Raw genomic sequence first — 23,471 nt, 5'->3', positions numbered from 1 at the left:
GTTTGGAGAGATTATGTGGGGTATGGAGAGATGACATTTTCACAAGGCTTTGATTTAGATGCTGGGGAGACACCCTGAGGGAAGAGGAGGGGAAGAGCAGCATCCTGAGTTACATTTATCTCATCAGTGGAAGTCTGTATCTCAGTAATGAGAAGTAAATAAATAAGAAACATCAGTGCTCTCTGGCAGCAGGAAAAAATGACAGCACATGGTAGGGGAGACAGCTGCTCAATGTATTTATCTATTTATATGAATTCTTTTTTCTCTTCCATTCCTCCACAGCTCATGTATTTTCAGGTACATCTGTCTGATGTTGTCTCTACTCACTCATTTTCCTTTTCCATCTTCTTCTTCCTTAGCAGATGACCCAAATTTCCATTTTCTGTACGATTCCTTCATCTTGAAATTCAGTCACTGAAGAACTGGGGAGTCAGTCACTGAAGAGCTGTCCAGGCTGGTCTTTTAAGTCAGCTTGTTGGCTGGGATAAAACACATCTGAGCACAATCCATCTTTGGGTTTTCTGTCTTGTTTAGGAAACACCCATTTCCAGGTCTGGATCTCTGATCTGTCCACCATGAAAATGAGACAAGGCTCTTTTTCCGTTTGTGACAGTATCTAGGTACCTGTAACCTCCGCCCTGCCTTCACTGCCTGCTGCTGCTTTTCCTTCTAACTTCTATCTTCACTTATCTATACTGGAACTCTTTGGTTTGTTATAATCTCCTTTACCACCTGACAAAGCTTGGGAAGTCTTGATAAAGCCACACTCTTTCATCTCTCACAGGCACAGCTTTTGGTGAGCAATTCGGTTTTCCATTCCTTCTTTCTCCATGCCTCCCCTGCCATCCTTTGCAAATGTGACTATCCATCCTTTCAATTAAATCTGAAGCCTCACCTACATTTTTTTCCCCCTTGTACGCAAATTCCCAGTTGCTTTTGTATACTTAACTTTAAAATATGCCATACTTTCCCTGCAACTATGTTCTCGAGCTCCTTGTCCCAGCTGGCTTCCCCACCCATTCAGTTCTCTGCGCTGCCCTCTTCGAAATGTCAAGCCTTCGTGCTAGGGCAGCTTCTGCGTGGTGCTCTCTGTGCTGGAAATTCAGGCTGTGGGCACTGAGAAGAGGCCATTTTACATTCTCCATCCTGGCAGAGAGGATACAAGAACATACCTGGTGACACTGAACAGTGCGTACATCTCTGAAATCACTCTTACTGTGTGAGGTGAGGCAAGGGTGGAAACTGCAAGCATTCACATTTGCTCTAGAAAATGTATTACAGACAACTGAAACAAACAAACCCACCACGGAACTTCATGTAACCTTGAGTTGGCTAAGGTTGCACTGCCTTCCAAATGCAAGGTCACTACCGCTAACTGCTCAAACGGTTTGTTTTCAAATGCACCTTCAAGCATTGTTCTTTATTGCTACTATAAACTCACTTAACTGTTTAGTTCAATTCTGGGCAAGGCTGGGTTGGACAGATGGTATTAGCTTGAACAATGCAAGTGTAGACAGGACGATGCCTGCCAGTAACATGGTACCCTCTGCTTTTAAGACAAGCAGAAAACATTAAATCCAAATTTTTCATTTATGGCATGGTATGTGAGCAACGTAACATCCATCTATGCAACAGCCATCGCATCCAGCTAGAAGCAGAGCAGTGGAAACCCAAGCTCCAGGTACAAGGAAAATGCAGTCATGGGCAATTTTGGTTTTCTGTCCTAAAGTAGAAAAAAATCATTAAATTTTCTGGATCCATGATTGTTACCAGGCATTTTGCAATGGGCAAGTGTAGCGAATTCAAGTGTCTGCTGCTGTGTCGAGGCATTGCTTGTGTTTAACAGGACGAGCCGGCACCTCCAGTCTTCTTTGGAACAGAGCTAACTGCACTGCACAAGGATTTTTGATTTAAGGCTTGTAAATGCACTTATAACTATTTGGCTTCTGGAAGCCTTTCAAGTAGCATTTCACGTGTCTTCACTCCATAAATGGGCCAGCCTGGCTTAGTACATGGCTGTACCCCACCGCTCTGCAGCTACTTATATCACATGCAACTTTATAAAAAAAAAAAAAAAGGCAAGTGAGCCTGGTAATGGTGCCAGGTATTTAAGAGCGATGCCTTCCCTTTCCTTCAGATTTGGGACTTGACAGTCTTTTCAGAGGGCTGCTGCTTCAGTTCCACTTAGAAACGAATTTTCAGTATGTAGACATCTGCAAAATATCATCTTTTTTTTTTTAAAGGAAAAACAAGGAAAAGGAGATAAGCCCAGAATTATTCCCACTGCTGCGATATGGCAAAATGCAACAAAAGCGCCCAAGGACAAAAAAGCTGAACAGAACTTCTCTGATGGTTTCTTGGAAAGCAATTATTCACATTTCTGCAAGAGATAACACCAGAGAACGTGGAAGCAGTACACGAGGTCATCCCAGAAAACAGAACAGTTCTTGCAGCCTCCTGTTAATTTGCAGGGCAGTTTATGCTAACGTGGAGGGGTCACAGCAGAGCATGCAAGGTAAAGATAAAGTTCTCTCCAGAAATAAACACTGTGAGGCCAGAAGTGTCGCCCACCCTGTGACTGCACATGGTAAGGCAGTCACTCCTCTCTGAAGTTTGACAGGGACCAAGGAACCTAAAAATAAATAATGATAAAGAGCATCTATTTAAGCTACTGCTCGCTTCCAGCAATTAACCATGAAGAGAGACACGCAAGGAATGCTTTTTAGTGTATTTTGAAAGATGTGAGATGGAGCGTATGTCCTTGGAAATAGACTCTGTGCAGGGGTAGCAGATCTAAAAGGATGTGGAAGAGCATCTTTGGCCACAGAGGTCATACACCGCACATCAACTGCCCAGCTATCGAGGACACCACATGCTGGGTCCACCCTGCTAACACCCTGCTACGAGTCCTTCCCCCAGCACTAACGCCCACTCCTAGAAGATGGAAAAAAGAGCACTTCCAAGTACACCAGCTAGAGGATTTGAGGAGCATTCCTATTTATATAAGGGTGACAATAATTCCTTGCCAACTTTTGTGGCACTTTGTTACTGTTTTCATGTTTTTACCTGCACAAAAAATGTCCAGTGCTTATGACCCTTTTCCAAATTATCAAGCTAATAATTGAAAATGCTACCATGGCTCTGTCAACAGGTTACATCGATTGCAGAGGAATACAGTGGAATAAAAACAGGGAGACACATTTCTGTTTCATACTGAATTGGCATTCAGCCCAGGCTACTCGGCATCATTTCGGGCTTGACCCGTGTGTGTTGCCTACAAGCCCTTCACAGTCGTGAAGGTGGGCCGTGCTGGTGGGATGCTGATTCCCCCTGTAGCTGTTAGCTGGCTCACGGGGTCACCCTGCTTGCAGGTAACACAACTTGCCCCCCACGACAGCACAGCAGACACCATGTAGGGCAGAGCTCTCCAGCTGGCTCCTGAGCTCTCCCACCAGCCATCCCACACCAGCTCATCATGCACCAGGGCAGTGGAGAGGGACCCTGCGGACGTCACATCTCAATGTCACAGGACAGAAAGATGCTCCAGCAGATGGGTAAGAAGTCCAGAAACCACAGCACATCTCCAGCTACCTGCTATATCACAAGGCTGGATCTGCTATTAGATTTTAAACAGAAGGAGCAGCTTTTTCACACAACAGAAACGGTGGGATGGAGTGTCACAGGGTGTGGTGGGAGTTAAAGGGTTTGAGAAAAGGGATTAGGAAGTTTCATGGAGAAGTGCTGCAAAAGCTGTAATAAATGTTTAAGTGCTTGGGAAGTTTCTAGCCTGCTGCTTACCAGGTGCTGGGAGGGCTCTGCATGGGCTGAACCCCTGGTACACCTTTCCCAAGCAGCCTCCACCAGGCTCTGATCCAGGAGATGGAGCTGGAGAGGTCTCTTCTAGTACAGGGGCATGGATGGTGAGAATCACGGCTGTCCACAGGTAAGGTAAAGCCTTGAGTAGCACCAGTAAAGGGTGCTGCTGATTGAAGCCCATTATCTCAGCTCTGTATCGGCAGGAATCAGTTACTCAGCCGAAGGCAATGGCTGTCCTGTGCTTTTCAAGAGAGCAGAAAGCTCCTGCTGGCATTCTCTGTAATTTGAGTGCTCCTACCACTGTGTTGGCACCAACACAAAAATTACAGCATGTGCGCTGAGGTCTCCTAAGGTAAAAGGCAACCTCAGGTAAAAGCTGAGTCGTGCTGGATCAAGAACATCTTTTGCATAATTCAAGGTCATGTATGCAGGATAATGCTCACAGTAACTGCCCAGAACTGCACCCAGAGCCGCTCTAATTTTCGTTCTGGCTCTTACTGGCCATGACCTGACCAAGTCATATAACCTGTTATGCCAAAGAACACTGAAACACATTGCAGCGATTCTGTAAGGCTGAATACGTAATACCAAGTGCTAAAACTACACATATTGCAAAGTACAAGTAGCACCAAACGTGACCAAATCTGTCATTTCTTGCATCTTAGGAATACGGACCTGGCCCACAGGAGGGTGCTGCTCACCGGCACGTCATCGTCATCCCACTGCTTATCACCTGCTACTATTCATGGACAAACTGCAGCCTGCAGCACAGAGCGCCGAAGTCAGGACAGGGTGAAAGCCTGCTGCTGGCCACGTATTGTCAGTCAATGCCCTGGTTTATGGTGGCAGGAAACTGCCATGTGCACCTACGTGTGCACCCCACAGTGCGGGAGAGCAGCGCACACAGCTGTGTATACGCTGCGCTTCACAGCGGGGACTGGGCACCACTGCCAGGAGGAACAGGGAGTGGGGACTCACTGCTCAAACATGTGTGGCTTTTCTTCTTAAAATTTATAGCTGCAGCATCTTCTAAGGTATCAAGCATATGCCCAGCAACAGAAAAAAACATAAATATAATCAAAATTTTAATGGTGATAAAGAAATCCCAAAGATTTTACCGTATTTGATAGAAAATTCTTGTGCCAACAAATCAACAACAACAATAAGGCACATTAGCATTTTAAAATGACAATTGATACAGATCTACCAGACAGTGTAAAGGAGAGTCAACAACATGCAGAGGACATATCCCATAGCCGGTTGTAGGATATAACAAGACTGACAAAATACAACTCTCATCACAAACGTTTGGTCGGTGAGCACAGCACTCGATGAGGAGCTGATGGCAACACATCTCTCCCCACGCTGGGCACACGGCAAGGGCCGTGCCAGCAAACACCCACCCAGCACGGGCTGACGCCATGGAGAAAGTCACTTCCCCAGCACCTTGCATTCCACCACCAAACCGGGGGAAACGTTATACCTTATTTTTACTGCACAGGTAAGTCACAGTAAAAAGTAAGGTGATCTTTTACACATACTATACAAAATTGCCACATTTTGTTCAAACAAACTATTTTGTAAACTGTTTAGGTCAGCCGACTGATGTGATCTATTCCATTCATGAAGTCCTGTTTGGTTAAACTGATTCTCCACCTTTAGAAAGCTACTCCAGGCAAAATTTGCCATTTTCTTTATTCTACAAAACGTTATGTCACAAATATCTAAAATTATTCTGAATTTAAAATAATTCAAAAATCACACCAAGGTACCAGAGATGATTGTCAGGGACTCAAGAGGCTGATGAACTCAAAGCATCATGCGCTTACCAGAAAAACTGAGGCTTTACCTCTCTTTAACCATGTTTCTGCTGCATTTCAAATATACATAAAATTTACTTCCTTAAGTCAAAAATTAGAGAAAAAAAACTTGGACCCAAGTCCAGCAAAATGTTTCACTTCCTGCCTTCCTGTGGAGTCCTGAGATCATCTGGGAGCCGGACTACAGGCTAAGTGCTTTCAGAGCTGGAATTAAAATATTTTTGGCAGTAAAGTTACTCGATGGAGATTTCAATCTCCGTCCAATGCTGTAATATTTTGTAAATTTGCACATTACAGAATAGCCATATGCCTTAGCTTATACAATCTCTAGAAAATAAAATATAAAGGTACTAATTATACTGTGAACTAAATATATATATTAAATATTTGACATTTTACCTAACCAGAGGCCTCACTTTCAGCACTGTAATGATCTCAAAATAAAAAGCAAGAGTCAGAATTATTTCCGCTTCAGGTGGAATTTGACTGAAATAATAAAGATCAGGTAGTTTTTCACATGAGCAGCTGATCCTACAAAGGCTTACAAACACGATAATCAAGTGCAAGTAATTCTTAGGACTTAACAAGGTCATTCACAGTACAAAGTCTGCACTAAAGACATTGCTCCTTTCATCTATGCCAGCATAGTAGAACTGCAAAGCCCTTCTAGTGTGGACAGTCCCATCAATACCGAAGTCTCGCAACGGTATCCTACATTGAGACTCATCAAAGCAGAATAAGCTACACAGATACAAAGCACCTTGTATGGCATGAGCAGTAGATGACTATCTGCATCACAGCTTCATTAGCTTAGCCATGACAGTAAAAATAATTTAAAACATGTAAATCACCTCAACTATTTAATCACCTTTCCAAATCATGTGAAAAAAAAACACAACAGAAGATAATGCCCTGAAACAAACTATTTGCCTGAAGAGTTTCATCCTCAACGCAAAGGGTTTCCTCTTGTTCCAGTTTCTACGATCTTCTTCTAGACCAGCAGTCTCCTACAGCCCAGCTGTGCCCCTCACTGCACAGTGAGGTTAAGGTCAGCGCTGAGCCCAGGTGAGCCCTGCACCTGCCTGCAGGGCCAGCTCGGGTGTTCCTGCACCACTGCCGGAATGGAGACATGGGGGTGGCATGACTTCAACCTGCTTATAAGCTCTGGGCACTGGCAGCACTGGAGATGACAGCAGGTAGCTAAGCATGGTGGGGAACAACGAGTTAGCACAGCCCTTGGGTGAAAGACTCAAGGAACTGGACCCAAGGAGATGTGCAGTGTTGCTGGTCTTCTCAAGGGAGGATTGGCCCACAGAAAGACTGGACCCCACCAGCTAAGACCTAGATCTAGGACCTGGCACAGGCAGAGCTCACGGCTGGCCTCAGCACAAGGCTGTGGGAGGCAGCTGGGTACCAACCAGCTCAAAACCCTGGTGCAGCAGCCAGGATGCTTTCCTGCCTGCAATACCTCACCTCTGCGCTTCAGACCCATCGGCAGCAGATTTTAATGTCTCTTGGCACAAGCCGGCAGAAGGGAGTGGAGAGGAAGGAATGGCTGTGTTCTTCCCCAAGAGAGAGTACCTTTCTGTTCATCACTGCAGCCCGATGGGGATGGAGTGCAGCAGCCATGGGAGCCCTGCTGCCCTGTCTGGGAGGGCTGTGTGCGGACTTAGATTAAAATTAGATAAAAATAAATAAGCATGAAAACAGAAATCCCTTATATATGCAGTTTGGCACAGCGACTCATGCAACAGCACTGACCAGGAACTAGGTCCTGTGCCATTATTACACTCGTTATGGAGAAAGGTACATGGCTGTGTAACACAGTGTCGCCCCAGCCTCGCAATAAAGACACCTCCAGGTTAATCCATCGTTCCTTGGAGGCACCGTTACCTCTGCAGCTACACAGACCCTCATACAGCCCCACATCGGGCTGAACATCAACCCACACTGGCATGAAAATTGAGTAGCAGGTCACACGTAAGCTACACACACAAAGGCGGTGATTCTTCTATTTACAGTCAATCACAAACAATGTCTCACAGCAAAACACAGAAAGAAGCATCAGAGGGTAGGGAGGTGGTTCTCACAGTGAATCAGAGAGGAGCAGATGGAGCTGCAATGGCTTACAAGGAAAGCAGGATCACTAAATCACACAAGGCTAAGGTTGGCAATGTCATTATAAATCCCAAAATAAGCACCAGGTGCCCCACTGCAGTACCTTGCCCTGGTCTATGAAATGGACTGAAAATTGTTTCCATGTCAAAACATTCACAGAAGTGAAACATTTATTAGTGCAACTGCCACCTTAGGAGTAACTGACACTACTATCTATAGCAGCAATAAATGTAAAAAGGGAGCCTGACATTTAGCAGGAGGCTCCTAAAGACATTTTGAGGAGTCTTTAGGATAGCTGAGACTGTGAGTGTTAATTTCCATAATGCTGTGTTGTTGTCACTAATGAAAGCACTAATGATCTCTTAATTCTTCATTTATACTGATAATGGCTGATTAGTAAGTTTGGGAATGGAGATCAACTGATTTATACCATTTTCCAGTCTGGCCCGGGGTTCTGAAGGTTGCACCTAGGATGAGTGTCCCTATTCTGGAGAGATGCACAAACCCCAAAACAATCGTTCTGAGATTCCCCCTTCCTAGAGATTACAGATTAAGCTGTGAGGCAGGGATAAGAGAGGGTTAGAAGGCAGTGGGAACGGCAGATTTCCCCTTACAAAATCTCGTACGTGTATTTCACTGTTCATTTAAAACAGTAGAAGGCAGAAGAGCCCTTTCCAGGAGAGAAACAGGAGTATCACAAAGGCATAACTGGATGTATATATAGCTGCTGCATCCATTGCACAGCAGCAAAAGGTATATCTATGTACACATACACATATATATGTATATATACATGAAACTCCTTTATAAAATAAATTCTTTAGGGAAATTTTCAGTCAGTGGTCCCTGATTCCTAAAGGTGAAACTGGATTACTTCAAAAGGGGCCATCAATATATTCAAGCAAAGGGTGCTTCTTGGTAGTAGGCTTAAATCAGGTTCATGTCTCTGTTAGAAAATTATTCTAGCCCTAAAAGGAAAATGGCTGAAAACCCACCGTTTTAAGAAATTCCAGCCCTGATAAGCTCTAATCTTCAGTTAACTCCAAGGGACTCTCTATTATACTGAACTCTCTGGAAAATGGCATTTATTTCTGTTCCCTTTCAACCAGGGCTGTGTGGATTAATATAGACTTATTAATACTATGACCTTTGGACATTATCTTAAATAAGAACATTAAAAGTTGTTCTTTTGGTTGGCTGGCTGCTTTTGCTGTTGCATTTTAAGATGGTTTCTTGTGTTTTGCTGAAAATGGAATTTGGAGGCTATATTGCCAGTCGTGGCTGCAGAAACAGCACTGAGGCCAAATACGATGTGCTCTAGGCTAAACATAAATCACTTCAGTATATCTTTTAGCTGTAATCTAAATTAATTATTTGAAAAATCAATTTATGGCTGTTTTATTGTGCTTTTATGTAAACAAATACCTAGGAGCTACAAATACGCATCCTGCTAGCTTGGAAAGTGCATACGTCTTGGAAATAACATTGCTATTCCTCCCTTCCTAGCACAGGTAGAAATGGATTTGAAAAAAACATCTTTTAATAAATAATTACTGTTTTCCCCTTCTCAGTTAGAATTTGGCTACACAAATCTGTGCATGGTCACAGGTCAAAAAACCTCCACCTGGGCAGCATGGAAAGAGTACAGGACAGAGGAGTTGTGAGTGCAAAGAGGAAAGAATCACCCAGAGCAATTTGTGCCATACTTCTATCCCACCCGCGGCTGTCTCTTGGCTGGCTGCTTGTTCCTCCTCTCCCTCTCAGGTGCCATGGCCTGAGGGGCAAAGGGTGCGAACAAGTAGCTGCAGGTAGGCAGGAACATTTGCAATAACAATGTACATTGCATATTGTTTGCTGTGCTGTAATTTTTCATCAGGGCTTTGAGAAGGCGGCACTGCTTCTAGCACTATTCTGCTCTCTTGAAAAATATTAGTTAAAATCAGCATTTAAAAATGATATCAGGGCTTTTGTTTGAAGTTCCAGAGATGCTTTCTGGTAATGTGAACAAACTGTGCTGAAAAGGGACTCCCCCAGGCCAGGGCACTGCCACCAGCTGAATGCACATGCAGAGGTCTGCACCGCTCCTCTGCCACCAGCCAGCTTGGTGGCCAGGCACAAACCCCTGCGGTGACAAGCCTTCCGAAGCTGGCACCCAGCTGCAGGAACTGCCACGGACGTACCACCTCTCTCTTGACACCAGCCCAGGGGCTCTGAATGGGAACTCAACTCAAACAGGTATGGTGAGGAATTAAAACATCATTTCCATCCTGCTCTCCCTGCCTACGTAGGCGTTAATCCCACTCACTGCTTTTATACGGCTTAGGCTAATTCACTCTGGTGATACCAATTCAGTAATTATAATTATCCAAACTGCATAAGGGATTCTTAGCCCAGAATAAAAAAGTTCATGCAGGAGGTTACTCCAGAAAAGAAAAAAAAAAAAAATCAGCAGTAGCTATTTGGGATTAGTCTCCTTGTATAAACTTGCCTTACGGCTGAGAAAATAACAATGTTTTTTCAATACTGCAGAAGCTTTAGCATTTTCTGATTCTTGCAGACTTGTTTTCTTAACAATGCCAGTTCTAGAACGCATGATGCACGGATCTCAGTTATGTGCTCCTTTTCAATACATGCTACAGCCACCCCCCACCTCCCCCAGTATTTCCATAGGCTGCTATGCTAAAAAATGCAGTAAGTTCAGTTAACATACAAAGGTCGCCAGGTCCTGGGACTCATCTTTCCTCTATCTAATCCTTCTCTTGAGGTCCCAGCTCCTTGAGTGAAGTGATACATGACATTTCAGCTTTCATAGAAAGAAGGGAATAGTTACTGGTCCGAGCTCATAAAAAAAGAGAACACAATCCTAAACTCAAAATATACTTCTATTTGGAAAACGTTCACAATTCATATTGCATTTTATTCCTTTTTTGATTCCGGATTCATTATTTTTGAATGATTAAGGATGAGAATATTGTCTGTATACAACACCTTCACCCTTTTAAAAGCTGTGAAGAGCTTGCAATTCAGACTGTAAACTCTCCTGGGAGAAACCACCATCTTCCAAGGACGTACTGTGTGCTATGTATAGCTGGTACTCAGCAAAAACTGTTAATCTCTCAGTTCTGTCTTCATAATTGTATTCTATTGGTGTAAGGAAAGAGAACATCTTCCTACCCAGTGCTTATATTTTAGCATGAATAATAGGCACTCTTCACTGTTCTGCATAATTTAAAATGAAAGTACAAAGTTTTATTTACACTAACATGGTGAAATAATGTTCAACAAAGAATTTCTCTGGCTCCTTTTCTAATGGCCATATTTCTTGGCCTGTCCACCCCCGTTAAGTGAAGTCCATGACAGAGCATGCGTAAAGGGTCTATGGTCAATAAAACCTGCATTCACACACGAAGTCTGCATGACACAGACAAATTTGGACAGATGTTGGATAACCCATTTGGCCCTTTTCTTTTTAGTGCCTGTGATTCTATCTGCTTGGCATATAAAACTGGCTACGAGGGACTGTTTTTTGTAGAAACTCAAGAATTAGAGATTTTCCATATCTAACTTCCACAATTCCAAAGAGATCTTAAATATCAGGAAAACAAACGACTGACCATAAGCATGAATCAGACTTCTAAACAGTCACCTCTGAATAAAAATCATTCCAAAAAAATTCAAGCTAAAGAGGCAAACTTTCCTGGCACGTAAAGGCCCACGTAGAACCGAGATAATCATGCTCCCATTGCCTGGCTGCATTAGGCTCTCAGGAGACAATGCCAAAGCCTCTAGAGGTGATAGGTGGTTAGAAGCTATTCATTAAGACCTTTTCATGCATGTTTAGATTTTATTTATCTATCTGTCTCAAATTCAGGGAGGTTACAAAATCACCAATCAATGACTCCACAAAGACCAGAGCAAACAGTCCCCATCAGTCATTCCTCAGAAAATATAAGGGTGTGGTGATACAGAAAAGCAATGCCAGAACAAGGGACAAGAAATGAGTTGCCTCTCATTATTTGGCTGGACAGGATGACCGGACTACTTCAAAATCCCATCCCATCCATAAACACAGGGCTGCAGTGAAGACTTCAATGCTGATGACCAAAACTCAGAGGGGAACTGAGACATGGAAAGTTCAAGAGAGAAGAGAAATTATATGAACAACCATATGAAAACTCTTAAGATTCACAGATTGGCCATAATCAAGTTAAGAATTGCCTTCATTCAGTACCATCTATTGAATCACCATACCCAGCAGGCAAATTTAAAGCATCAAAACAAACTGCGTAGTAACCAGTGTGTTAACCACAACCCTGCCTCTTTTCATCTGAGTGTATATATATATTGCATAGACATACAGACCCACAGCCATTTTTTCCCAGGCTTTGTTCCAACTCGCTGCCTTTCCACTAGTTCTTAGAAGCGCTGACCCCACTGTGCCCCTGTGCACCCAATGCAAAGTCCACAGCCTGGTGCACACTATGGAAGAGAAGGTGGTCCTCCCCCTCCTTAAAGAATTCTCCTCGGATCAGGGAACTCCTCACTGAAGGATTGCACTGGGCCAGTAGTACCTGGACATCTATCTCCCTGTAGTCCTTGCAGACCTCTTTGAGCGTGCGTATTCCTGCCGTGTCCAGAAACTGCACTGCACAACAGTCAATCACTATTGTGTGAAACCCCAGAGGTTCAGAGACAAAATCCATGGAGATGCTGGTCTGGTTGCCACCAGAATCCACCTCTTTCTCTCTAAGCATTCTTTTTGCTGCCTTTTTGTTTGCTGCCTTCACCCAGACTGGGTTGACCCCAGTTTGCTTGTACAGGGTGGATTTAAAGCACTCTTTGTTGATGTAGTAGAGGGGTGCTTCGAAACGGAACACTACGATTCCTGGCTTGGTTTGCAAGTTCTTGTAAGCAGACAGGGATTCATACGTTTCAGACTCTGCCACCCAGCCAAGCAGCGGTGCCTCCGGTCTCTGAGTTCGGAAAATGACGCAGAGCATAGAGAAGCAAACACCAACCAAAAGACCAATCTCGGTACTGATGAGTGCTGAGGCTGCCATAGTAACTAGCCAGATCACTGTGTCCACTCTGCTCAAATGCCACATTTTTGGCAGGTCCTTGAACTTCCGCAGGGCTCCTCTGAGGTTTACAATGGTTATGACAGCAAGGACACATTTCTGAAGGGAATAAAATAAAGGTGCAATCACAAGGAGGACTAATAGGATTACCAAACTAGTCACCATGCCAGACATTTGTGTCCTACAGCCTGTGGACTCTTTGACAAGAGTCTTGGCAAGAGCTGCGCTTGTTGTGAAGCAATGGAAGAAAGAGGGAATGATGTTGCAGAAGCCAATGGCATACATCTCCTGGTTGGCCTTCACGGAGTAACCATGCTTCTTGGCAAACATCTCTGAGAGGGAGACAGTGATGGCAAAGCCAATAATAGCTATGGGGATAGCATCCAAAGCCACATTAGGAATCAGGTTCCAGTCTGGAGGGTGGGGTGGCAGAAACCCAGTTGGGATGTGTCCAGCAACACTGGAGCCATAAGTCTCTCTCAGCTTCCCAAAGTGAGATGCCAGAGTAGCTGCCACAATCACAACTAGTTCAACTGGTATTGGAGCCTTGAGCCTGGATTTAAAATGTTCATTAAGCTCTTTGGTTGGGATAAGCACAAGAAAGCACAAGAAGCTGGTGATGAGATCACAGAAGTTAGTCTTGTGTATGTTTCTGAAGATGTTTATCCACGTGCCTATGAGGGAGCCGACGCCACTGCTCCGTGGAATGTCTAGGCCCAGGAGATACTTGGCTTGCGAGGTTAGGATGGTGAAGGAGGCACCCGTGACAAATCCACTCAGCAGTGAATCGGAGAGGTACACTGAGACAAATCCCACTTGAAAAAAACCCATGGCCACCTGGAAGAAATCAATCACACACAACAGATTAGGATGCAAATATTGCAGATGTCATCACTGTGGGGCTCTGGGGGGAGGTGGGATGAAAAAACAACACTGTGCATGGCCCTGGAGGACAGGGCATGGTCTGAGCATGGAGAAAAGTCTCCAGCATTCAGCTCCTCCTGGTGCACTGCACTTAAACAAAATGCATTTCTAACACAGAGCAGGCTTTTTTGGGGGTCTTCATACTCTGAACCCGTGTTTGTTGTTTGCTCATTGGTTCAGTTGTAACTTCTAGTCACCCTAGCAGGCAAAAAAGCAGGCTTGGGAAAAAAAAGGCATTTGAAATATTGGCTACTTTTGCCATTTCTCTCTCAAGTTCTTATAATCTCTGAACTTCGCAGGGATCCAAAACTTTTCTGGTTATCTTTGTCTGTCTTACACTGGAGTTCACAGCCTGCAATAAAACTACAGCTTATGGCATAACAGCTGTCCTTTGCACTGCATAAAGTTTGGTGCATCTGACTCAGAAAGTATATGAGCTGCAAACTCTTGTGATGCAGATTATATAAATAGAGATAAATTTTTCAAGTGCCCTGTCATTAATTTTTATTAATGCTAGTTGAATGGACAAATCCTTGGTGCTCTCTCATGGGAATGACTGATTTTATGGATACCTACTCCACACGTGTGTCTTTGTACCTGGTAAATGTCCCTTCCTCCCCATCAACCTTCATGCCAAATGGAGCATGGACCTTCTCACAGGAGTTTGCTAGAAACCTTTTAATTCCCTGCACTGGCCAACAGGGATGTCTACACTGTTATCTGAAGACCGCAGGCCAGAACTTGTGGGTATTAAACTTTTAAGTAGTGTCAGTTTGATATATCCTATTAGGTACTTAAGGCAAAATGAAGAAGGCTACGATCATGGCTGGAAACTTCCTAAGAACCACAAAGCATTGCTGAAGAGAAGGCAGGTTTGGGACCTGGACTGACTGGACATCAGCTCAGAGCCAAGCTCTATAACTGGCTCCCCCACAGCCTCGGTAATTAAGTTAATGCAAGTTTTTTCTAACTGAAAAACATTAGCAATAATTGTCTTACCTAGTTATGCTGTAGGCAGCTGGTGTGAGTAGGCTTGCTTTTTGTGATTTGATTGTAAAGTTTCTGATACAAAGAATACGTGGTTTTGGTTGGAGCTTCCAATTAAAAAAAAAAAATATTTGAGGGTGTGAAGACCTATTGTTTAGCAGGCAGAGAGACAGCAAGTAGAATATGCCTAACGTTCAGAGGGACTTAAGATAAAGTAATCTGACTTCTTCATATAAAAAAAACCCTTAATTGTACTTGCACTTGCAAAGAATATTAAGCGCAATTCACAACTCCAAAACTGCCTCCATCCTACAGTGATAAAACACAAAACCCAGTGTACCTCAGGAGTCCCAGAATATTTCTGAAATTACTCAATGCTAACTTGCAGTACAAGAAAAAGTCCCAAATTCTGTCTAAAACCAGTGTTTTAGAGTATCACAGGTACGTTTCCTTTTCCGCTCCTCTACAGTTTGATTAGCTATCATCCTGGAGGTCACTGTGAGAACACATGAATGCAAAGTCACAAACAGAAACACCACAGCTCTGCAGTACTGTTAAAACTAAATCCATTCTGGTTAATGCATGACACTCTAAAAACAAAGATATCTGCTTTAATTTCAGCAAGCAGTGAATTCTAGGAAGTAAGTAGAGATAGAGTGGTAAAATATTGTTGAGTAATATACTGTAATAACGGTAATAATTAAAAGTTTTATTTCTAATATATTTTAGCATCTCAGTAGCATCCCTTTCATACAATGGCATTGTTCTGGCTTTGAATGGGCAAACAGCGAAGTTTTACAAGCACGGTGACAAATAAAAATAAACTGGAGATACTTTTACTGTCCAGATTATTTTTGATAAAAGGCAAATGACTGAAGTCTGGAATTAAAAGCTGACATACCACATCTTGACCCAAATAAATGGAGGCCTATGCTATAAGCCAGCAAAATAAAAAAAAGCTTCAGGCCACAGCGAGGAAGGTGGTGAGCAGATTGTGTGGGAGCAGCAGGTGGTTACGTGCAGGTCCTTACAGTCCCCAACAGAGTAGCAATGCAAGCACAAAATGCTATTAAAAAAAAGGAGAGGACACAGGAGTTTCTTGCACCACAGTAACTGGAGACCTCCAGTCCTCCCTGTGTCCGCTCCCCCGGGATGCAGACTGAGGACACGTGCAAGCGCAGCAGGCTGTTCATGTGGACAATCACCTAAAGAAGAACTAAAACTGTTTCCATAGAATACCTGTTTGTCCACCTCCTCTTACCTGATAAACTCCAGCTATGAAGGTCATGGTGGCTCCCACTGTAATTGCATAGCAGCTTTTATCACAGAGCAGCTGCTGCGACGTCTGATTCACAGGCGGAATGGTGGTGTTTACATATGCTGCTGTATCTGTGAGGACACCGACCACAGCTGGCTCTAAGTCATAGCCAGCTCTCTGTATTTCACGATCCACCACTTGTCCCACCATCAGGCAAATCACACCGAAGATGCCAACTGAGATGTGGCGGGAGGTTCCAAATATGAAATAAATAATGCTAGCAAAAAAGGATGTATAAAGGCCATAAATAGGCTCCTGTCCAGCCAAGAGAGAATAGGCAATTGACTGTGGGACTAGTAAGACCCCCACAATCACACCAGACATTATGTCTCCCAGTAGGTACTCTCTTAGTTTGTATTTAGGAAGCCATTGCAAGACAGGAAAGAAACTGAAAACATAGTCTTTAACTTTGGCTGGAGTGCAGCTGCAAGTTTTCTTTGCTTGCTTAACCACCAGAGCCTTCAGGCTCCTCTTCTTCTCTTGGGGTTCCAAGAACATTCTGTGATGGAAACTGCGTTTAGCATCATCTCCTTCTGGCATTTCAGTCACTGAGTGGACGCTGTTGAATTCTGCCATTGCTGCCACCTCAACGACTCCCTAAAAACATGAAGAAGGACCATTTGCATTAAACCTTAAATGAATGTGCTACGTGAGACTTTTTAGTAGAGTGAATACAGTATTTATGATAAGCAAGGGCTAAAAGTTTAGTTCAGCACACAGAAACCAATTTCCAAGCAAACTTGGAAAGAGCCTCCCCATTATTTCCCCATTAAGCAAGGAATCACCTTCCCTAGTAGGGAACCTGATATCCCATAGAATAAACCTGCTGCTGGCAATGCTGTGAAATGGAAAAGAATGCAGCTATGCTGTCTCTCTGGGAGGCTTCCTTGATAAAATCGCTATCTGCAGCCTGTTCCACCGTGCAAAGATAGACACAGGGTTTACTGTAGTCCAACAGTCACTTCAATTCAGTTGCTGAAAATTAACTACAATTAGTATATTCCTAGCATTGCGTAGCTTGGTCTAGATCTCATTTTTATATATATTTTTTAAATGCAGTGATTACACCTGCCAAATATTGTAAAGATTTGCTACCTAGGAAGATGCAAGCTTTACACAGTGGCTTTATTTTAGCCAAGGACACACTGCAAAGAATGCTCTTCACACTTTTAAAAGCTGGTTTTCAGGTATATTACATCTGACCAAAACAATACACACAAGTGGAAAACATATTAATGGGCACAATGGAAGGTAGGCGGAACACTTCTGCTAGAACGTGTGCTCTAGTACAAGCTGCCTACGAACAGTAAAACAAGGTGATTATATCAAAGCACATTTAATAGTGGAAACATATTTCCTGAATGTGAAAGAGCAAAGTCTTGACGAGACAAGCCCTAATGAAACTTGACAATACCAACAGTGATTGTCAGCACTCATACAGCACTCCCGGTTTCCAGAAAACCTCCAGAATCCTCCAGAAAACACTCTTTCCGCCACAACATCTGCCTCTAGTAGTACACTGAAGTTGATTAATTTCAGCCAGAAACCCATTCACCTGGTGCTACAGTGGAGTCAAGGCCAGAGACAGCAGAACTCTGAAAAGTCTAACTCCCAGGCTTCCCTTTCGAACACTGCCTTGCTAATAACAACATACCCCTTATGTGCTCATTACACCTTCTCTGTGCAGTGCAAACATCAGCCAAACTCATGTTCTATGCAATGTTTACAACTGAATTAATTACCAAATCGGTACTGGAGCTAGCAGTGCTGAGGATGCCACTGAAGTGTTCAAAATTTGTTCACTTAACATTTCACAAGTGGCTATAAAACATTCACTGCTACTCTCACTTCAGTGTGAGTCTCTCAAAAACATGTGAGGGGAAAAGCAAGAGGAGTTTAAGTGTGGTGCTTAAACTACACGTTTCTCCTGCAGCCAGCCCTTTGCAAGGCCCTGATCCTAGAGCTATGCAGAGAGGAAACGCCCTCTCTTAGGCCTCGGTCTAGCTGGCAGAAGCGTACAATTTCCATCCCTCCATTCCAGGTTTGATGCCGTCATACGGAGGTATCCAAAGTGCCGTGCGTCAGCCCTATACAACAGTTTACACGCAGCCATGCCTCCAGCAGTCTGCTAGCTCAGACAGATGAACCACCTTCAGTTCTTCTGGCTAGAAAGACAATACCAACCCAAGTACCTACTGTCTTAAAACAGCCCAAACAAACAATCCTAACCACATCAAAGGACCCACACGAGAGTAGAAGCAGCTACAATACTTAACATTTAGACTGGCTTCTCTTTCCAGATAAAAATATTCAGAGATTTCTAGAACAGCCTTCCAATTAGAAACCAATTCAATCTGAGTAATCTGACGACTCCACCTTACACCGCAGCATACTTCTGCCTGGAGCTACCAGGCCACAGCGTGCAGCGGGCTATCTAAAGTCAACACACATGCCGATAGCTAGCCAACAGAAAATACCAGAGGCAGGGTTTTGCATTTTATCTTCTGCTCCACACCAGGACTCCCAAAAGGTGTTTTCATTCACTACAGACCCAGAAACAGTGTCTCTCCAGTGGGCAAGCTCCTGCATCCTTTCAAATAACCTAACGCAGCTCACGCTTTGCAAGCCAGCCTGCTGGACGGCTACTGAAAGGGAGCCGTGTTTCCAACAGAGACCTCCCTGGCCCCAAATCTGTGAACAGTATGATGGTGTCAGCAGGGGTGGATTTTCTGTGTAAGATGGGCGCTGTATGCCTCTCTGTTATCATGACCTATACAACCCACGCTCTGTTACATGCCCAGGCAGACAGGACAGCATCGCCAGGTCTCATGCTCTGTGCAAGACACTTTATTAATACCTACCTCACTCTCCCCACACAGCAGATATTTCTAGCAAAGTGTCAATGCTCTTCTCCAGCTCCTGCCCTGTTCCATACACCCCTACCTCCCACTCTATACTTAACTCACCTCAACTGTGCATGGGGTCTGCAAGGTGGTCTGCAAACCAGAAAGATGAAAATAGCTCTAAGCACAACAACTGGGGAGAACATGCGTCTGTGGCTGCTCTTCTGAGCACAGGCAGAACAGCTGCTTAGGGAAAGTCACGCTCCAAATAAAGGGAAAATGAAGCTTTAATGCACTTCTGGGTTAGGCGAGACCTAAGTGGAAAATTCCATAGCTTCAACTCCTATTCCTGGCATCTATGTCCTTCTTTTGGTCCTGGCCCTTATAACTTGGAGAACTGAGAGTTCTGGATCCAAAGATAAGTCCACCTAGAACTTTAATACATATACATTTTTAGGGGTAAATTTCCAAATGTATTTATTTGTTTCCATATTTGCTCTTGTTATACAAGTCAATTACGTGGTACAATAGTAAGAAAGAGAAGAAAGCTTCAGTTTTGCCTACCTGCCTTCTTGAGTATTCCAAACATCTGTCTTAGAGCCTCCTGGCCATACAGAATTCCTGTATCATATACCTATATACACCTTATAATGATGAACTTCCCTTGGCTAATGCCTTCTAGTTCGGTATCTTTCATGTGTTTTAGAATAATTATAGGCTCAGAAGAACCGTACGAAAAATTGGGATCTTTACAATGAGGAATCGTGCACTGTAAGAAGTGACGCACTCAAGATCACACAGTGATCACGCTCAGAGAACTCATCCCTACCTTCCAGATATCTAATCTCACCCACCCGTACAGTATTGCAAAGTCCACTCAGGAATTATTTATAGCACTTAAAAAAAAAAAAGCAGATACTACACAGTGAGAATGAAGTTATACCATACAGAAGCATGTGTCCGCAGTACTCTGCATAAGCACATTCTGTAGGTGTATTTGCTCAAGCAGTTTTATTCATTTCACAAACACATAGTTATAAATCAAAAAGCTTTTCACCCAAAGCTCAGCAAGTCAGTACTGTAAAGGCTGAGAGAAAAATTCATCCCAGACTACTTTTTATGCGTAGCAAGTTACTTCAATGAGTTTGTTTTCTGATATTTTAGTAACGAAAATCCTTCTGATTCCCCTCTACCTCATCTACAACTTGTAGAAAGCCCACTCAAACCTGGGAGTTTTTCTTAACATGCCAGGGAACTCCAACACGAAACCCAGACCATTCAGTTCACTTCTGCGCAGTGCCGTAAAACATCTGCACCGTAGATGATACCTGTTTTTTTTTCAGTTATGTCTGGACAGTAGAGAAATGTTCTAAGTAAAAATCTTTTTGGCTACTAAACTCTGAGCACATACTGGATCTTTGTGTTGACCTGCATGACAGCTTTCTCTACGTGGCATGAAAAGGGCCTTTCATCACACAGTCACTGATGTCAGGACACTAGGAAATGACACCATTTCCAACAGCCGTTTCACCCTTTTCTGCCTGAAAGCGTTGCTCTGTATTATTTTTGTAACCACTGAGCCCAAGCTTGCCTAGTAAAACTGGATTTTGTTCTTTAAAAAAAAAACAAAACAAAACCAAACATCTCTTGGCTTAGTATACAAGGATATTCTGTATATTTAACTTGGAAAAGGAGCTACTGTGCTTTTTACTTTGAAAGCTGCTATTTACGTACAACTAATTTGTATGCCTAGAATTCACTTTTACCAGCTCCTTTTGGCCTGAATAAGATCTTCAGGGGGTGTCTGATTGCCACAAAGCTTTATTTAAGAGACAAAGACTACAACACAGAACTGAGGAAGTTTCCAGTATCTCTCTGTTATCAAGTGACTGCCATAAAATAAAGATAAGGGGAGGTACTGCATTCTTGAGATCTGATGACTTTTACAGACTGTTCCTGGATCCCATCTGGGCCTTTCTTACTGATCCCGTGACATGGCAGAGGTGAACTAGCACCTGCCTAGCGTCTGTCTTTGGGGAAACACTACCTGCAGCACAGGGCCTTGCTGGCTCGGACTTAATTTCTCTGTTGCAGATCACAGTCACCTTGACAGTAAGACAATAATGGATTGTGAAGCTCACTCACCTGCTGAAGTAACATATTACAAGATTAAACTTAAGACGTGAGCATTAAAGAGTAGAAACTAAATCAAAAGCATTCTTTCCATGACACTGATCTCAGTTTTCCAGATTATTTTTCTAAATTTCATGGGCATGAGCTGTCACTGCGTGCAATCACTACCCACCCTCATGTACCCACTTTCTAGACATGAGACATTGCACACGGTTGTATGCATGCACTTAAAAACTAATGCATAAACACATGATCCAAAGAGTCATGAACAATTTTTGAAGAGATGTAAAGAAGAAGCAGGTGAATCAGAAGTCCAAGTTCCACATGAACTGAACTGGACTTGAGCTACTACCTCTGGGTCCTTGGAAAAATCTCACCCTAAGAGTGTAAAAGGAAAGAGTATCACAACATTTTGATAACTAAATCTTTGTCCTTACTCTTGTTGGACAACAGCCTTTTCCAAATAATCTCTCAATTGCTGTGGAGCAACAAGGAAATTCAATATTGCCATGATAACACTGAGATAGGCACTGGATCAGCACTGCACGTACCTCGGAAGAAAATTCAGATTTTTGACAAAATCCTTAACATCTTCCAACAAAACATTCAAGCTACAAACATTTATCTCAGCAAGAGACTTAAAATCATATGAATACTGAAATCTTACTAAGAAGTATAAAATGACATACCACATTTACCACGTTTAAGCAACACATCTGGGAACAGAGCTACCTTACTGTCGGCACAATAATGACCAGCCATTAACTCAAGCGGGAAAACCTGCAAAGCCAGACAATAAAACTTTGCTTGCGCGAAATATTCGATCTCTTCCTCCTTCAAACGTCAGTTCTCCTGAGCGGCAACAGCAGCAAAGCTGCCTGCTGACCTCGCGCAGCCCCCGGCCTCTTTGGGGAAGGTCCCATGGAAGTCAGCAGCCCCGCTCGCAGCCAGCCCTTCCAGGAAAGTTGGCTCACCTCCGAGAAAGCAGCTGCACATGGAGCACGACAGTTACACTGCCCTGTCTGAAGTCGATCGGTCGTGAAGATAGCCATCTGCGGCCTCACACAGTACCCCAGCAGTTTCCATCCAAACCAGATTTGTTACCGAGTTTGTTAAGTAGCATTTTCAGCAAGTCACTTCTACGTTAGGACCCTCCTCCCGCCCTTACCGTTAGCTAGCGAAGGTAACACACCGAAGGGCTGTGTTCAGGCAGGCAAGACGGGCGGAGGAAGTGCTGCCCCAAAGGCATTTCCTACGCCACGCTGCCAGCCCATGCCATGCTGCCAGCCCACCCATGCCACGCTGCCAGCCCACGCCACGCTGCCAGCCCACGCCACGCTGCCAGCCCGCAGCCAGGAGGGGAGCAGCGGTGGTGGGCTGCAGGGGCACAGCAGAGGGTTGTCTGAGAGACCAGTCCGGCTCTGAATGGAAAGCCACGCGCAGGGTGCCACTGGATAAGGGAGTGCTTAAAAAACTGTTTTTTTAAAAAAAAAAATAAAATTTGCAAGAAGAACATAGAGCAAGAGGAAATCCACACACTCTTTATACTCCTGAAACCGCAGATTTTTGCTGACAGCTTGTACACCACTTTGGAAGCCAACCAACATTTAAGTTTCCAGGACAGTGAAAGGGAAGTCACAACGCTTCTAATACAACACTCAGTTTCATCCTCTCGATCTCACCCCCACTTCCTTCACACCCAGCCCCTCCGGCGGGCAGCCCCCCCGCCACCGGCAGCCCGCCCTCTCCTCCTGGCTTTCCTTTTCTCTTTCCCCCTTCTCATTTTGAGGCACCGTCCTGCGAGCCGCCCCATAAAGCGGGGCTGTGAGCAGCTGCCCCCCTCGGGGAGCCGAGGCTGCCCCACAGCAAGACCCCACTGCCGACCTGGCCCCGCGGCCCGCCCGCTCCCCGCGCCGCCCCGGCCTCCCTCGCCTCTCCACTCACCGCGGGGCCGCCGGCGGTTCCGGGCACAGCTCGGGCAGGCGGGACACACCGACCGACCGTCCGGCCGCAGCGGCTGCCGGCGGCTCGGCAGCGCCGGCCCGGCCCTGCGCCTCGCCCCCGCCCGCTCCCCGCGAGGGGCCGGCAGCGGCGGGCAGGGCAGGGGAGGGCAGAGCCGCCCCCGCCGCGCCCCTCGGCGCAGCGCGGAGCCCGGCCGGGGAGTGCCGGGCAGGGCCGCCCCACAGGCCGCGGCGGGAGGGGGCCGCAGCCGGCCCAGCGCGGCGGGCAAGGCCGGGCCTACCGGGCCGCCCGCACGAGCCCCCCGCCCTAACGCTTCACTTTTTACTTTCTAATTAATTCCAAGTGTGTTCTGAATTATGAGCGGCCTGAAAAAGCCTGGTGCAGGGTAACTCACTGCTTCTGCTCCTTACCACAGAAAAACAACCACGCTGAGAGGAAAAGCAAAGCAGAGGAACTCTAGTGAAGAATCCAT

At 44.6% G+C, this 23,471-nt stretch overlaps 1 protein-coding gene across 1 annotated transcript; it reads right to left on the bottom strand.

Annotated features, from left to right (window-relative positions):
- Window positions 1-10,618: 10,618 nt before the first annotated feature.
- SLC26A2 (solute carrier family 26 member 2) lies at window positions 10,619-23,058 on the bottom strand. The gene is made up of 3 exons (XM_068408845.1): window positions 22,982-23,058; window positions 16,005-16,658; window positions 10,619-13,669 (listed from the first exon to the last, which is right to left on the bottom strand). The coding sequence occupies exons 2-3, from the start codon at window positions 16,635-16,637 to the stop codon at window positions 12,164-12,166; spliced, it is 2,139 nt and encodes a 712-aa protein (XP_068264946.1). The 5' UTR covers window positions 16,638-16,658; window positions 22,982-23,058; the 3' UTR covers window positions 10,619-12,163.
- Window positions 23,059-23,471: the final 413 nt, after the last annotated feature.

The sequence above is a fragment of the Nyctibius grandis genome, chromosome 10 (assembly GCF_013368605.1).
Source record: "Nyctibius grandis isolate bNycGra1 chromosome 10, bNycGra1.pri, whole genome shotgun sequence".
Classification (NCBI taxonomy): Eukaryota; Metazoa; Chordata; class Aves; order Nyctibiiformes; family Nyctibiidae; genus Nyctibius; species Nyctibius grandis.
The sequence above is the reverse complement of the archived record's forward strand: the minus strand, read 5'-3'. Positions and strand labels throughout refer to the sequence as shown.